This window comes from Ictalurus punctatus, chromosome 6 (assembly GCF_001660625.3).
Source record: "Ictalurus punctatus breed USDA103 chromosome 6, Coco_2.0, whole genome shotgun sequence".
Classification (NCBI taxonomy): domain Eukaryota; kingdom Metazoa; phylum Chordata; class Actinopteri; order Siluriformes; family Ictaluridae; genus Ictalurus; species Ictalurus punctatus.
This window is the reverse complement of record NC_030421.2, coordinates 32,786,680-32,803,507: the sequence shown is the minus strand read 5'-3', so window position 1 is coordinate 32,803,507 and position 16,828 is coordinate 32,786,680. Positions and strand designations below refer to the sequence as shown.

At 40.5% G+C, this 16,828-nt stretch overlaps 3 protein-coding genes across 7 annotated transcripts; 2 read left to right on the top strand and 1 right to left on the bottom strand.

Annotated features, from left to right (window-relative positions):
* Positions 1-280: 280 nt before the first annotated feature.
* ska3 (spindle and kinetochore associated complex subunit 3) lies at positions 281-6,528 on the top strand. 3 transcript variants are annotated; one of them, XM_017470055.3, is made up of 11 exons: positions 281-770; positions 1,043-1,107; positions 1,203-1,371; positions 3,081-3,522; positions 3,606-3,688; positions 4,209-4,405; positions 4,561-4,749; positions 4,854-5,027; positions 5,366-5,463; positions 5,612-5,742; positions 5,962-6,528. In XM_017470055.3, the coding sequence occupies exons 1-11, from the start codon at positions 659-661 to the stop codon at positions 6,126-6,128; spliced, it is 1,827 nt and encodes a 608-aa protein (XP_017325544.1). In that variant the 5' UTR covers positions 281-658; the 3' UTR covers positions 6,129-6,528. The 3 variants fall into 3 exon arrangements, with proteins under 3 accessions (XP_017325544.1, XP_017325545.1, XP_017325543.1); XM_017470054.3 differs by having other exon boundaries at positions 282-770; positions 3,078-3,522; XM_017470056.3 differs by lacking the exon at positions 4,854-5,027 and having other exon boundaries at positions 3,078-3,522.
* A 668-nt stretch (positions 6,529-7,196) lies between these two features.
* sap18 (Sin3A-associated protein) lies at positions 7,197-10,169 on the bottom strand. Its single transcript, XM_017470060.2, has 4 exons — positions 9,996-10,169; positions 8,766-8,875; positions 7,619-7,741; positions 7,197-7,521 (listed from the first exon to the last, which is right to left on the bottom strand). The coding sequence occupies exons 1-4, from the start codon at positions 10,065-10,067 to the stop codon at positions 7,365-7,367; spliced, it is 462 nt and encodes a 153-aa protein (XP_017325549.1). The 5' UTR covers positions 10,068-10,169; the 3' UTR covers positions 7,197-7,364.
* Positions 10,170-10,331: 162 nt separating this feature from the next.
* Positions 10,332-12,477, top strand: LOC108266569 (uncharacterized). 3 transcript variants are annotated; one of them, XM_017470059.3, is made up of 3 exons: positions 10,332-10,552; positions 10,655-10,690; positions 10,785-12,477. In XM_017470059.3, exons 2-3 carry the CDS (start codon positions 10,687-10,689, stop codon positions 12,140-12,142), a joined length of 1,362 nt encoding a protein of 453 aa, XP_017325548.1. In that variant the 5' UTR covers positions 10,332-10,552; positions 10,655-10,686; the 3' UTR covers positions 12,143-12,477. The 3 variants fall into 3 exon arrangements, with proteins under 3 accessions (XP_017325548.1, XP_017325546.3, XP_017325547.1); XM_017470057.3 differs by lacking the exon at positions 10,655-10,690 and having other exon boundaries at positions 10,332-10,609; XM_017470058.3 differs by having other exon boundaries at positions 10,332-10,690.
* The last annotated feature ends 4,351 nt before the right edge of the window (positions 12,478-16,828 follow it).

Sequence of the window (16,828 nt, the reverse complement as noted above, 5' to 3'; positions counted from 1 at the left end):
ATTTGTCACACCTGACAAAATAAGGATCCTCAACATACTGTGCATTTTCATGGGTCTTTCATTTATTTAAAACAAAAGATTAGGGGAAAAAAGGCTTGAAATATTTCACTTTATGTGTAACGAATCTACAGTATACGAAAGTTCCACTTTTTGAATTATATTACGGGGGGGAAATGAACTATTCCACGATATATATTCACATTTTTTGAGACACATTCACATTTTTATATTTTTAGTTTGTAATCTGTGAGACCTTTATTGAGCGATAAAGCAATTTGCAGTTGCACTTCCGCCAGAACCCGGAAGTAGCGCCAAATTTGAAAACTGTATGGCGGTCGTTTTGCTATGTTCAGTTACTGTATTTCGGCAAATGTTTAATTATATCTAACTTATGTAACGTTGTGCTACTTTCTAACAAAGTTAATATAGTAAAAAATATATAAGTGAGTCGTATAAGTTAACTGAATGAACCTTTGTGTGTGTTATTATATATTAAAAAGCAAACTAATTCGTTTTGTTTTGCTAGCGTTTGCTAGGAGAGCCACTGCTGCTGAGTTGTCGCTTACTTTTATGTTGTATTTAACTGAATGAGCGTTTTAGTTGCTAGGTATTTCTTTCCATATTAGCTTCTCTGAGTCTAGCCTGTCGGATTGTTCACATGGACACGTCGACACGCTTTTTCTCCAAGTTACGCAGTCTGGCTGTGCTTTTAGACACAGAAAGAGCCAATCTGGAGCACACTGCGAGCCTGGACCTGGACCAAGACTATGGTACTACATATTAGTTCTATAGATCCTTTATATAGACCCCGGATTCTGGAGTACCCTTATTTGAGTGTTTTCCTGCTTCCAACACACATGATCATTATCTTCAGATAATTGACAGCCTATCCTGAGTTGAAGTGGGTGTGTTAGAGCAGGGAAAACACTCACATGTGCACGACATGAGTGCCCCAGGACCTGTGATGTAGATTAATAATTGTCTTGATGCGCCTTTAGATATTTAAAATCATGGGATGTTTTGGATTTTCTGACTTGTTTAGATGATGCCGAAAGTGGCGCAGTCCAAGCACTTCATGAGCTCCATTCTGAAGTTCGAGGACTTAAGGTAAGTAACTGAGTCTCACTGGTGATGCTTTAACCTGCTCAGGGTTCTGGCTCTTGTCAGCGACTGACGTGAAATAAATATAATTTACTTCACAGAAACGGGTCCAAGGCCAAGTGGCATCTCAGGAGGATGGGAGTACTGAGCTGAGGAGCTTCGTTAAAGCCTGTATGGTGCTGAAACAGAGGACTACAGAGGACATTGAACGAATTCAGAGACACTATGAAAAATATGGCTACAAACCGCAGAAAGTCTGCCCGAAGCCAGGTGTACATTTTACACGTTGTAGTAATTTTAGCATAACGGCTAGAATCTTAACCCTTTAAGTGAAAATCTTTTATTATATTATTATTATTATTCATTATTATATATTATTACTCTCAGATAAATCCTACCATATATGTGCACTTTCTAGATATGAACTAATCTGTTGCTCTGCACAATTTAGCAGCCCATCAACCCTGTCCAGCAATAGAAAAGGAACGTGTATCATTTAGACATATATAACATATAGAAAAGGAGCGTATATCATCTTAGGTGCTGATATGGTATTGTTTGAGGTGTGTTTCAGGTACAGCAGTGCATAATGTGTGTTAATTATACTCTAGCTGTTTGTTGGTGATTAGTTTCCGATCATAGATCCTAGGGCTGGATGTTTTGTTTGGTGGACCGTCTTTCTCATCCTAGCAGCTGAGGTGATTTTTTTTTGTTTGTTTGTTTTTTAAATCCCAGCAACGCTGCTTTGACTTATGTACACACAAAATCATATCATCTCCATATCTGTGGCATGGCTGAGAATGGTCCACTGTGCTAATAATATCAGGCCATTGATTGTCCCATGGCGATCCCTTTCCATTTCCATCAGAGAAATGGGGGCAGACAAACTGCAAGGAAATAGTGGGCTGCAGTCAGTAATTAGAGTTACTGTCCAGGATGATCAGCATTCTTCATTAAAACGAGCAATGTGATTGTATTAAATTAAACATTAAACACAGTAATTACAAATAACAGGAGAACCTGTTGATCTTTCTACCAAGAAAATGATGGTATATTCTTAGTAAAGTAATTGCAAACGAATGATCAAGCGTGGCAAACTTATTTATTTATTTTTTTCCATTCTGTTTTTACCTTTAACCCAAGCATCATTAGAACTACACTGGGCATCCTGTGTTGTGGTCAGTTGGGACCAAATTCAGTAGTTTGTTTTGTTTGTTTTTTTTATATACCATCAGCATGTTTAGAAATAATAAGGGAACTGCATATGAGGAGAAGAACCGGATAAAATTTCGCAATGGATCATTGATGCTTTGAGGCAGTTTTGTGGCTGGTGGTTCAGAGGTTCTTGTGAAGATTGATGCCATAGTGGATTCTGCTAGATACCAGAATATTTCAGCCCAAAAGGGTCTTGGACATGGATAGCACTTTCAGTTAGATGAAGAGGCAAACATACTTCCAAATCACCACAGAAACGGTTAAAGAAACACACAGCTAAAGTGTTTCTTTGGAATGTCCCTGTATAGTTGAGTGCAAAATGTAACTTATTGTATCGTCATTTTGGCTCTTTTCCAATATTATCAAGGGCACCCGCAAAGCGTATAATGGTATACAACCCTCCCAACCCCCTCTTCCGGCTGCTCCTGTTTCCGGGGTCGCCACAGCGTATCTCCCGTCTGCATACTGATTCTGGCACAAGTTTAACCCCAGATACCCTTACAAACGCAACGCTCCCCGTTTTTCCAGGCTTGGGACCAGCACTGAGAGTGCACTGGTTCCTGCAGCCCTCCAGTGGCTGGGGTTGGTTCCATGACTAAGTGTTGTGAACCTGGGCCGTGGTGATGAGAGCGCCGCATGCTAGCCACTAGTCCTCCAAGGAGCACTATATGCCACTAATTGCCACGCCGTTTAGGTGCGCTTATTAAACTGGCAACCAAGTGTATAATTCTTACATGTATATATTTTATCTTGGTTTCTAGAAGGCGAGGCAGATGCAAGATGTTCTGTAGATGGTGAGCCCGAGGGAGAGCTATCTGAAGAGATGGCGGGAGATGAAGACGAGCCGGTTGAAGCTCCAGAGTGTGAAACACCCGAGAAGATGGCACCTCCAGCTGTTGACCCGATGCGCACTCCGCAGCTCTCGGATTTCGGCCTGTCTGCGCTTCACCTGCAGATGGTGCTTGGCAATTCAGAAATGTCTCATGGTTTAGCTCCAGCTGTGGCTCTCACACCACCATCGCTTGACCTCATGATGATGCACGAATCCCAACCAAAGACACCAAAGTGCTCTCTGATTATGGACGAGGAGGCCCTGACCCCTCGACTGGAAGACTTTGGCATCACAGAAAGCACAATGTGTTTTAATAACGATTTTACCATGGACCTGTTTCGCAAGCGACCACCAAAAGACAGGCAGACTAACAGGTACACGTCACTAGTCTCCTAAAGAATGTGCATATAGAATTACAAGTGAATTATGTGTGAATTATTTGTTATATCTTTCCAAGCACAACACAACAGATTGCTCAGAGAGGACCACACAGCCTGCCTACATCTCCATCTTGTGTCCCCCGTGGGAGGCTTTCTGCTGGTAAAGATTTTATTCTCGTGCTTGACAATTTTATTCATCTTTTTGACAAATTTTTTTTTTTCTTGGTTTTTTTAGACATCATACTTATAATTTGATATAAAAAAATATACTCACTGCATTTTGTCTGAATGAAAAACATTCTCATGATGCAGTTCTTAACTTTGAGCTTTACCCCAGTGTACTACGCCTCTTCTAGTGGCCTAGATGATTGGGCTATTTTACGGAAAGTATTATTGTAAATTTTAATTTTTCATAGGTTTATTTCATATGTTTTCTCCTATTGTGAAAGGCCAAGACTAGTTTTCTAGAACTCAATTAAAAGATCTTGTATGGTAACACTACTCCACTTGATATATCGCTTTGCTTGTATTTCCTCATTTGTAAGTCGCTTTGGATAAAATAGGAATGAATGTATAAATGTAAATAGATTGATTCATCCGGTATGTGATCGATTTATTGTAGGCCGAATCAACAAGTAGCGTAGTTGACCCCTAATTATTCCTGGTTTTTGGTTGGACAGACAGCATGGAGTCCCCAGAGGTGCCTTTGTTTTCTACGCTGGAGATTAAGATGAATAAACAACTCGGTCAATCATATTCTCCGCCAAACAGAGCGAGCGATCCCGGTTCCCCCTCTCGTCCGAGTGCTGCCCCTGCTACGCCTGAACTCCCTACGTTTGAGACCCCTTACGTCGGCAAGCTCATCAGTGCCAGAAAGGTGTGCGCTATGGATTTTTAAAGGTTTAATACCTGATCAATGAAAACAATGGGATAGGAGGGTGCTGTACAAATTTGTTTGTGGTTATCTTTTTCTATTAAATAAAATGTTGCATCATACTGATGGTAAAATCCACTGGCCGCTGTACCTCTCAGGAGACCAAACGCAACGAAGTAGGGGGTCTTACAGGCTCACCGACGAGCACGTCGTTCCAAAACGAAGGCCCGTCTGTCAGAGTTTCACCGTCTGAAAAGCCACAAATGCCAGTCGGCCTTTCTCAGATGGAGGAGACCATGCCCGAAATGCCAAGACTGCAGTCCTTCTTTAGCAGCACTTTACCTCATGTAAGTAGATACCCATGTGTTTAATAATTTTTGCTTAGCACCTTTGAACCCTGAAATAACGACTGATATACCCCATGACTGGTTTGTGACTTCATGGACTAAAGATAGGGGCGGGTGATCGGTCAGCCGTGACCGAGCCCCCGGGTCCTCCGCTTCAAGCTGATGAACACACTCAGGATTGGTGTCTGGCCACACCACGCATCCGCATGGAGTTTGACGTCGAGCCACGCACACCCGAGATGCCGGATATGAGCTCCATCACACAGGATATCTTTAAAGTGAGCTATTACCAGATAAATCGTCTACAAATCTTGGATCACTCGAAATAGTCGTCACATTTATCTGAATCGTCGGTTCAATGCAAAAGAGCGTTCCGGAAACGAATCACGCGATGAGTTCTGGTCTAGTAGTGCTTCATCCATAAGTTTGAAATAGGTTTTTTTTTTCATTTAAAAAATTTGCACACAACTTGCTAATGCTAAAATATTTCATAGCGAATATGGAAGTTTATGCAATTTAAAGCATAGATAAAAGAGTTTTAAACATTGTTTGCTGAACTTCAGTGAACATCTCGTCTGCATGTGAGCTAATGTATATATTGTCTTTACTCCTGTAGCTTGTGGCTCAGGCTAATAAGCAACAACCCACCACTACATCAGTACTTACAAGCTCAAAGACTAATCTGAACACACTGGCCCCTGGGAAGGAAAACAGGTAGGTCTGTTTTTTTTTCTAGTATGACGCATGAGTATCATTCACATACTTTTTTTCAATCGCTGGCTCGTCTGCTTAATCTTGTAGAGGTTTTAATTAGACTGAGAGAAGCTACTCGGTTCTTCTTGTGCTTTAACTGTCATGACAGAACTCCGAGTGTTGCTCAAGTATCTGAAAAAGAGTTTCATGGGCTGGCATCTTACATGAAACAGATCCCCCTCGCCAGTCTCAACTCCGCACTCAACAAAATCAACCAAGTACTTGACAAGCGGCGCAGAGGTCAGTGGTCACACAGCCTTACATTCATAACGTACTACCGTCAGGTAGTAGAGGTCGATCGATTGATCGGATTTGCCGATAAATTGGCACCAATAACCAGTTGCTGGCAGATTGATCGGTAATTGGTGAAAATCCACATCGATAGTTTTCCCCTCTCGCGTCCGTTGCGAGAAAAACGGTCTGTCTAATATTTTTACATGTACCTATCTTCTCTGATAGACGGTCTACCAAACTCTGAAGAATTTCACACGGAAGATTTGAGGAAGATCTTGGACGTGGGGCCTCAGACTCCCATGTACATCTTTTGTCTTCTTGAGCTGAAAAGGTTGGAGAATGTGCAGGGATGTGGAAGAAATGCCATTTTTAAGATCCTAACTAAGACATAAAAAGACATTTGAACAGTTTGCATTAATTGCTTGTCACATAAACAGAATCCGATGCAGAATTCTCATATCTCCAATGACGCCCCATCCGAGCGTTCTTCTGCTTCAGTGTTCCAGATGTTGTAGTTGTAGTTAATTATTTGAAGTACATTGTGTAGTAAATGTATATTATGCTGATAAAATATATATCTGCGTGTATGATTTCCACTCCTCTTAGCTGTTTTTATGTGAACATTTCGTCTCGAAATATTTTAGAATCACTTGCTTTGATACACAGTGTGCATTCAGTGGTTTGTGGATTAAGCCGTGTCTTTTTAGATGCAAGAAGAGGCCTGGGAAGCAAAACATCTGCCTTTGTGTTCATTTTATGTGTAGTACTAAATAAAGTTTAGATAACTTCCAACAGATTGAAAAATAAATGACCTAAAAGCCCACTTCTAATATTCTAATATTCAGATGATAAAGTAGAGACCTTGTGTATGTACAGAAAAAGATGTAAACACATGCTTTTTTCAATTGCTGAAATGCAGTAAACATTCAGGTCCTTCAAGTTCCTTTTACTCAAATGTCCAGGTCGGTAAGTTGTGAGGCATAATGCATGAGGATCAGTGGTGGCTGGTGGTTGTTAATCCTGAGGGAGCTCAACTGTGTGTTATGGACATACACGTTTAACATGAAAAATCGGTTGAAAAATCCTATTAAAAGATAACAACCACCTCTGATAAGAACCTGAACATTCGTTATTCACAACTACACAATTAATAAATGTATCTTAACTGCTACATATTTTTCTGCATAAATACCGCTGCATTGCCAGTGTGTAAATGGGCAAACGGTCACATTTTAATGAGCTCACCACGTAAGGTTTTCTGATATTCTTGCTCTCAGCACTGGCATATAAATATATAACACGGGGGGGAATATTCACATTACTGTAAAAGCAATAAAAGGGGAGTATATCCCACCCTGAAGGCCAGCAATGAAAGTGGAGATAAACCAACCATTGGGATTTGTCTTTACACACAATATAGTCTGTTGGGGATTTCAATAATCTATATAAACCAAGCAAAGTTTTGTAGGAAAAAAAGATTTATTCAGCAAAACAATTTACATGGTGGTAAATGAAGATACTAATATCTTAAAAGTTCAGAGTACATCTGGTACCAACAAATAGGAAGCATAAAATGTCAAAGAAAATATGCAACAATAACAGCCATGGGCCGATTCATCTGCAGAAGATCAGTATGGTCTCATGCGCCCTTGCAGCGGAGGAGCACGGTTCGGAGGAGTGATGGCTATATCCAGGTAATCCCCAATCTGAAAACGCTGAGACTGCAGGGTCATGGAATCATCTGCCCCCTTCCGACCCGACACGGTGTTCCCGATCTCCTTAACTCTACAGCAAAACAAACACACGAGATGGATCAAGGGAAGGCGATCGCACGTGTGCACAATGCCCGTTATGTCAATAGCAGATTAGAAGCCTCATTTACCTGTACACCTGCCGTTTTGGGTCTGGGAATACAATGGCGAAGGCAAAATGTGTGCCTTTCTTTCGGGCCTCAGGATAAACCTCTTTCACCAGGCTGGTAAGTTCTTTAAGGGTGGCGTCCATCCTGTCATATAAAAATAACATGCATGTCCAGTTCAGATACTATGGATGCGCTGAACTGTAAGTTGTGGAAGGGGAAAAACCCCAGGATTTCGCAGAGGTTTTTTTTGTGATTGCAGTGGCCAAAAATCACACTATCTTGCTGCGGCTTTCCCCCTCAAAATTTGCGATTCAGCTTGCAGAGTTTTTCATACTTGGTGAAATAGGTTGATTTTGCGTTCATGTCTGTGATCGCAAAAAATCCTTTAATGACTGAAGGGTCATTGTTTCAACTTAATTTCTTAAAAGAACGAGTTGTCTCATTTCAGCATATGGAATTACAGAAATGCAAGTGTTATGATTCGTCTTCGTCAGGGTACCGTATACAGTTGTGAATGTTTCATTCTAAATTTTACGAACGCTTCAAGTGCAGTTGATTATTTGTCATGATATACATGCAAACAGACGACTGCTCGAAGCCGTGGGCTGCGTCCCAAACCGCATACTTGCCTAAATACATGTATTCCACCTGCTATATAGCAGGCAAGTACACGGTTTCGGACGCAGCCGTGCTCTCATGTTTGCCGTCAAACGGTTGAGCGCCGCCGTGTGTGTACGTGCCTGGTGCACAGTGCGGCAAAAACTCTATGACGTTAATAGTGTGATTAAGGTGTGTACACGTCTGTAACGCACGTCGATAATGCGACTAGAACAGGAATACTCCACACGTCTTAATTCCGTTTGTGTTTACTCCGAGTATGACTTTAGCTCGATTAAGGTCATCAATAATCGCTGTTTACGTGCTAGTTTCTTAATCTTGTTACACTTGCAGTGTCTTAATCGGGTTAATATCGGATTATTGTTGTCCATGTAAACGTACTGAACGTATGTGTGTCGATCGGAATCCACTAAACTCAACATCTGACGAGTTATTGAGTAGCAACAACGACATATCATTTCAGCACTGTTTCCCCCCTCCACCAACAACAGCTCAGGACTTCAAGAAGATAGAGGTCATTTTGTCAAGACAGAACTGAGTGTTGCTCTACCAGGTGTAAATCTGAAGCTCGCTCGAGGGCACATTTCCTCGTGCAAACTCGTCCATTCGGTGGTGTCTTCCGTTATTAGTCGTGAAAACTCTCAGCAGCAGCGGACATGTCTGCAACAACGACAAAAAAACACCACAATCAGCACTAATTTTTTACCCGCAAGCCATTAGACTCCTGAACAATACAATACATTAAACACTAACTACCTCAATCCCCATTACCCTCACTGACTGTTACCCAACATATATTTGCACATTTTGTACATATTTGCAGATTTTTTTGTATATATAATCTATACACACGTTTACATACATACGATTTGAATCGATCTTCAATTTAATGAAACGATATCGTTAAATCCCCGGATCGATTCTTAACCCGCGTGCTTTACTTGAGGCCACGTGAATATTATCCGTAGTCCGTCTCTCGTCCTGAACACGTCTCCATCTTTCCTGTTTTGAATTTTGAAAACGGATTTATTTCTTAAACATGTCTCAAGGTGTTCATGAATTTCACTGAGTCTCAGTGTGCAGTTTGTGCTTACCTTGTGTGCATTGTATGCACATATTTATGATTTCTTGTTATGTTTGTTACTCAAAGTAAAAGTAAAAAGCAACGAAACATAATGGTGTGGGCCCTATTGTTAAAGTTCACGTGTAGTTCAGTAAAATAGCCAAGTAGGAGGGTTTCCATTACCAGCATTTATATTAAAACATGGATTCCATGTCTGCAAAACTAACATTTTCAATGAAATATTGATAACTAATCGATATTGAATCGAATCGCCAAATTTGTCGCAATACCCTGCCCTAGTATATTGTATATTTTTGTAAGGGAGACTTACAAAGTAAGAATTTTATTGGGTGGTCTAAACCGTGGTGTTGTTACTGCGCACATGACAATAAAATCTCTTGAATCCTCCATCATCATCATCATCATCATCATGTCCAGCTATAAGGACTATACTGATCTAATTGTATACGGCTCGGCAATTACCCTAAACGAGAAAGGAAGTTAAGAACGATTTAACGATTTCAAACTAAACTAAAATATCTATATTTACCAAACGATATGTAAATTTCCGATGAGAAAAGTAGAACATTTTTACTGGCGCGCGTGCTTGTTTGTTTGCGTGTTAGCCCATTCTGCTACTAGCCTGCAAACAAGCACTCGCTGATAGCATGACTAGCTAACAAGCTAATTCAAAAGCCTAAATATTTCCCAAAATACCTTTTCTCTATCAACCGGCTTCTCTGGTTCTTTCTTGATTTCCTCTTGCGTGACTCTGGATTCCACCGCCATAGCGACCTCCTTTCGTCTAAAACAAAAAAAAGTATGGAAAAAAGCGCTCTAATGGCGTCTTATCCACACCGCTGAGCACCAGACGCTTTATGATGACATCATACAGCCGAGCCGTCTCCCGACCAATCACCATTAAGTACATGACGTCAGCAGCAAAGGGCTGAGTGTAAACATTGCGCTCGAGTGTACATGTAGTGCACTACTTAGCGAGAAGAATGCGTTGTGTTCCTACTCTACGTAGTGCACTATGTAGGGAACAATGAGGTCGTTAGACATTGCGCACATTACAGTAGTACTCCCACCGACATTTTGGGAGTCAGAATATAAATATTGTTGTTGTGTATTTTTGGTGTGCTTAATTAATATGGTTCACACGTGCGTAGTGGCTGGGTGTCGGAACAGGAGGACCCCCGGTACCGCGTTATCCTTCTACAGGTTTCCACGCGATCCGGAGAGGAAGCAGCGCTGGATTGCTGCTGTGAACCGTAAGGGCTGGGTGCCAAACGAGGGCAGCAGACTCTGCAGTAACCACTTCATTTCAGGTAGTCTATTATAAGAAAGTTGTCTAACGCATGCTCAATCCACAGGTGATCGGTCATCCATCATTTCATAACTGATCATGTGTAAGTAAGTTCTCTGCACATTTATTTATTTATTTGTTTGTTTGTTTGTTTGTTTGTTTGAGCTGGCTGATATAGTTTCCTTGTTTCAACACAGGTAAACAAGTGAAGAATCCTAGATCTCCAGACTACATCCCATCAGTTTTCACCTCTGCTACGCTATCCCCAAACACTGAAGAAGCAAATGCTTTTGAACCGTTTGACAAACAAGAAGCACAAGTTGAAGCTGCAAACGCCTTGCTTTTCCTTCAAGGTCAGGGACGTTCTAGTGATGGTCGTAACCCATGTCAAGCTGAGCCTGAAAGCACTTCGTCTTGTCTGAACAGTGATGATGAAATAAAAGACGGCGAAGGGACGGAAGAAATCGTCTTAGAGAGTGAAAACGAGAGCGAAGGAGAAGAGCCTGAGAGAAAGAGTTTGACAAAGTCTGTCGTTTATGAGGCCAAAGTAAATGCCCTGAAGAAAGAGAATATGAAACTGAAGGAGTCCTTAGAGAAGATGTCTCTCACCGAAGCCTCTTTTAAGAACGACCCGGAAAAGGTTCAGTTCTACACAGGATTACCGAACTATTTTGTCTTCGAGACAGTAATGTGGCTCCTTGTGCCGCATATGAAAGGGGACACAAATGCAAAGCTTTCGAAGTTCCAGCAATTACTTTTGACTTTAATGAGACTTAGGCTTGATCTTAGGAATCAGGACTTGGCTTACCGTTTTGGAGTTAAAGTTTCCACAGTAACCAGGACTGTTCATCGAATCATCAACGTAATGTTTACAACGCTGGTCCCCACTGCTGTATTCTGGCCTTCTAGACTGGAACTCCGGAAAAACTTACCAGAAGCTGTGAAGCGGACGCATCCAGACTGCGCTGTGATTATAGACTGCTTTACAGCGTCGCTTGAAAAAGCAGTCAGTATAGATACGCATCGTCAAGGCGCGAGAGCAACGAGAGACGTGACCGCTCCATCATCACAGTCTGCTTTTATCAGTGAGCTCAAATATGTCATCGGTGTCGCCCCCCAGGGGGCGGTCATGTTCGTCTCCAGAGGAGCGCCCGGCAACATTAGCGATAAGACTCTGGTCGAGAGTTGTGGCCTCCTTGATAAGCTCCTGCCAGGAGATGTGGTTCTGGCTGAACGTGATTTTGACATTAAGGACTTGGTAGGAGCTCACAGAGCTGAGCTCACGATCACTACAAGCGAACGTCACGAGATTGACCAGAGAAACCAGGACACAAGAGACGAGGCTTTACTGGTTTCTACAGAAAGAATGAACGTGTATAGGCATGTGGAGCGGGTCATACAAATGGTCAAAAAGAGATATTCTATGCTGACTGGACCAGTAGAGAGCGCTTTTACAGTCATAGATCGTAGCACCAATGTGACCACGTTTGACAAGATGGTACAGGTTGCATGTGCCTTAAATAACCTGTGTATTTCTGCTGTTCCACTTGATTGACTGGCATCCTAGGATGTGGAAAACATCAGAAGGATACATAACATTTCTCAAGGGATCACAGTTAATAGGGTTTTCATGTTTACGCATAACATATTGTAGCTATTTCACTTGTTTCCGTTTATAACAGGCCTTTTATCATGTGATGTTAGTATGAGCGGGTAAAGGCTGCACATTGCATGTAAAGCCTAACTTGTCATCTATCTAAATCACTATCTAACTATGAACCGTTGACAGCTGGCACATGGATCACAGTAAAAAATATTCATTCTCTAACTGGAACTTGTCTTATAGTTTCTGGCAACGAAGTGCACCTGAAATTAAATTCAGCCGCAGAATGTGTTTGCAATCATTTGTTAGTTATTTGTGAAATATTTAAATGCTTTTCATGCCTAGGATTTTATTTATTTATTTATTTATTTATTTTTCCTCAGCACTGTTTTATTTGAATTATCTCAAGGAGCAAACCGTTTAATGCCACTCCCGTAAGTATAATCCGTAACTGAGTTTAGGCCTTGCGAGTGGGATTAGTCAGAGTCAGTGTGATTAAACATTATATGCATAGTTTGATTTAAACATAGAATGCTAATGTTCAGATAGCGCCTTTACTGAATAAGCACTATAGCTCTATAGTAGGCTTCTGTAGCTAGGAAAGATAGCTGTTCTCGTGTACTAGTGCCTCAGCCCGGTGGTTCTCAGAGTGGTGTCTGGTTTGTTTACAGTGGCGGAAATGACTATTGTCAATGCTATTACATTCATCACTGACTTATTATAGTTTTAAGTACGGCTGGGTGATATGACAACATCATACCACGAGGACATTTCTACAATACACATTACATATCACGTTATATATCCAACAAACTGTCTGCAAAAAACGATAGTAAAATAAACACACACACACAAAAAAAAAACGTTAAATTGAGTTTGAGGATAGTTTTCTTTAATGCCTACAAAGACAAAGAGGATTAAGGTTTTTTTTTAAAAATCGACATCCATTCGGTACCATTTAATTTGTAATGATTAAAAACGTTTAAAATGTTTGTTTTTTTTTAAAAAAAACAAAAAACATCACCATACCAACAATATCTCAGAAAAGTATATTGCGTAATCATTTATCACGATAATTATATTATATCGATATATCGCCCCGCCCTAGTTCAGGTAACTTAAGCTGTAATGTTGACTTGGACCTGACGTCGTCTCTTATTGGAAAGTTCAGGAATAAAAAGCTCTGTGGCGCCAATAAACAGCCAAGATATGGTACATAGTGAATGGTTGAATGACATTCATAAAATTAATCCCCGACTGCAAAAGGTTTATAAAGGCTATACAGTATAGTGAAAAACAGCTTTTGTTGTCAAGCTGTTCTGCTTTAGCACCAAGCTGCCAGTAAGACCAAAGGTAATGCTGCATAATAAGTTATTATTTGTAGTGTTATTCCTTAGAGAGGCACTAATGCACTATTTCATAGTATTTACGCTGGATATGGTGTATAAACCTTATGCATCAACATATGATCATTAGCTGCACATTATTAGCATTGCCTTGTGTTCTGACATGGCTAAGCCCCATCATTGCATTTTCCTCTGGTGTTTGTATGACTGCTAGAAAAAAATATATGCTGCACTCAGAGATCTTCTGATGCTGTGCAGAATCAAGTATTGCATACAGTTAATGTATATGTGTTTGTAGCGCATAGATTTTGCACAAATTATACAGTGTGGTCCAAAAGTCTGAGACGGCATTGAAAACCTGGGATTTGTTTGCATTTAAAACTGGAAATAAACAAAGATTTAGAATACTTTGAAAAGAAAAAAGGAAATGTTCAATACCTTGTTTTGTCCAATATTCAACATGCTGCACAATTTCTATGCCGCTATTTCAATTTAAGCGTCCAGCGATTTTCTGTACCGCTTGTCCTACAGGGTCGCAGGGAACCTGGAGCCTATCCCATGGGGCACAAGGCGGGGTACACTCTGGACAGAGTGCCAATCCATCACAGGACACAATCACCCACATTCACACACCCATTCATACGCTACGGACACTTTGGATGTACCAATCAGCTTACCGTGCATGTCTTTGGACTGAAGGAGGAAACCCCCAAAGCATGGGGAGAACGTTCAAGCTCCGCACACGCGGGGCTGCGGTGGAAATCGAGCCCTCAACCCTGAAGGTGTGCGGCAAACACGCTAACCACTAAACCACAGTGTTCCCTAAAATGAAGCAGATTTGTCATATTGACCATGTTAACATCTATGTGCAAAAGGTCAGATTTTCCGTGAGTCTCATCCCTTCCACTGACACTCGGACGGATTTGGTGTATCATGGATCATGGTTTTGCACAAACTTGCCGAGTCTGTGTCAGCTTGAGTGCATATTATTTGTAATGAAAACCTTGGTATTAAATTAGAAAGCCAAAGAGAAGCATTTTCACTAGTGGTCTCAGACTTCAAAGGCATTTGCACAATTGTTTTTTCCTTCTCTCACTTTATGTTGATTTGTTCAGCAGGTATGTGTATGGAGACACTGCTCTACCCTAATGTACCATCCTGCACGTTAAATATACCTTGTAAATGAAACTCGCAGCAAAATCATTCAGATGGTTTCTCTTTTTTAAAAAAATACTATTTCCAATTACCATTGTGATTGACTCTGATTTCTTTTTTGTGCTACTTTAGTTTAAGCTCCAAGATATGAGTATGTACACTGAACATTAAGAAACATTTTGTTAAGCCAGTGGTACATCTGTAGTTCTTTGAATTAATCACCATCACACAATTACTGGCCGATTATCCCAATACAATATTCATGGTGATAGAATAGAAATAATGTAGCGTGCAATTCTCTGTTGAAATTGTCTCACTCCTTTTAGTGTATATATTTGTCAGGCAGTCCAGAATTTAAAAAAATAAAGTCCCAATTCACAATTCTGGACAACAGTCAATGATAATGAAAAAGGATGACAGTTTTTCTGCTAATAATATACTTTCATTTCCCTGATTTAAGAATACATAAATATATTTGAACAAAACCACATGGAGATGTTTTAAGTTCAGTTGCCTTGGTGGTCTGCCTGCAAAGTTAATGTTGGGTAAAGGAGCCAGTTTAACAAATGCAGCAGATTATTCTTGTTTTGTTTTTTAAATGTAGAGTAAGGGAGTGGAGATGGCACAGAATCCATCCATCCATCCATCCATTTTCTATAAACGCTTATCCAGGGTTGGGAGAGTTACTTTAAAAATGTATTCTGTTAAAGTTCCAAATTGCTTCATAAAAAATGGAATCAGTGACGTAATCCGAGTATCACAGTATGAAAGTAATTTAATCTGATTACTTTTGGATTACTTCAAGGCCACATATGTAAATAACGTCAAGAGAAAAGCAATATGATCTAAAACACTTTTATTTAGAGCTTATTGTAGAGCTTATAATAGTGTTCAATATTTGGATTTGTTTTAATTAATTGATTAATTAATCAATTAATTAATTAAATGAAAGCTCACTGGTCCTGAGGGTAACATTACATCACAAAAGCTAAAAAGTATATATTTTTTTCCTTTTTAAAAAAAATGTTTTTTACTTTTTTTTTTTTTTTTTTTGGGTGGGTGGGTGGGGGGGGGGGGGGGAGTGTCTTAATAGTGTTCCAAACAGTGTTACTATGAATGCAGACTTTAATACACTGGAAAAGACACACTATTAGCACTATTAGCATCACATAAATATACAGCGGGGGAAATAAGTATTGGACACGTCGACATTTGTTTCAGTAAATATATTTCCAATGAGGTTATTCACAGGGAATTTTCACCGGACGTCAGTATTAACTCGGGAAATCCGGAAATATAAAGTATTCACAACATTAAAGTCCATAAATAAAGTTATTCTACCAAATTAACTTTGCGCAAAATTGATTTGCACATGCACCAGGAGGTTGCTCATGTGAGGCACGACTGGCCAGAGAGAACCAGAACTGTAATCAAGCAGCTGTCTGTACCATGTTATGTCAAATTATTCATTTCTTTGCTTTTAAATGAATTTTTTTTTAATTATTCCCATTTTTTTTTTTTTTTTACAAAATGTCTGCGTACCTGTAATCTGATTACATTGTTTAGTTACTGTTTTTTTGTATTCTGATGACGTAACGCCGTTACACGTATTCCGTTACTCCTAAAGCCTGCGCTTATCCTACACCGGGTCGCAGTGGAGCCTGTGGAACCTATCCCAGGGAACTTGGGGCACAAGGACGGGGACACCCTGGACATGGTATGCCAAGCCATCGCAGGCCACAATCACACAGTGTAGACAATTTTGGAAAAATGCCAGTCAGCCTATAACGCATGTCTTTGGACTTGGGAAGGAAACCAGAGTACCCAGAGAAAACCCCCAACGCATAGGGAGAACATGCAAGCGGCACACACACACAGGGCGAGCGCGTCTGTGGGATTTGAACCCCCAACTCAGGAGGTCTGAGGCAGAGCTCCTAACCTCTACTTTTGGTTGAGATGGAAGCAAAAACGAAACCGAATGGAGTTTTCAGAACAAAATATAGAGTCGAGCAAAAGAACCTCTCCAAATTAGATCACGTGAACGGGTTTTCCCAGACTGACACACATTTAGTGTGTGTTATTGAACTTGAGAATGAATGTTATAGGCTATCACCAGGATAAACAACAGAATCGTGGC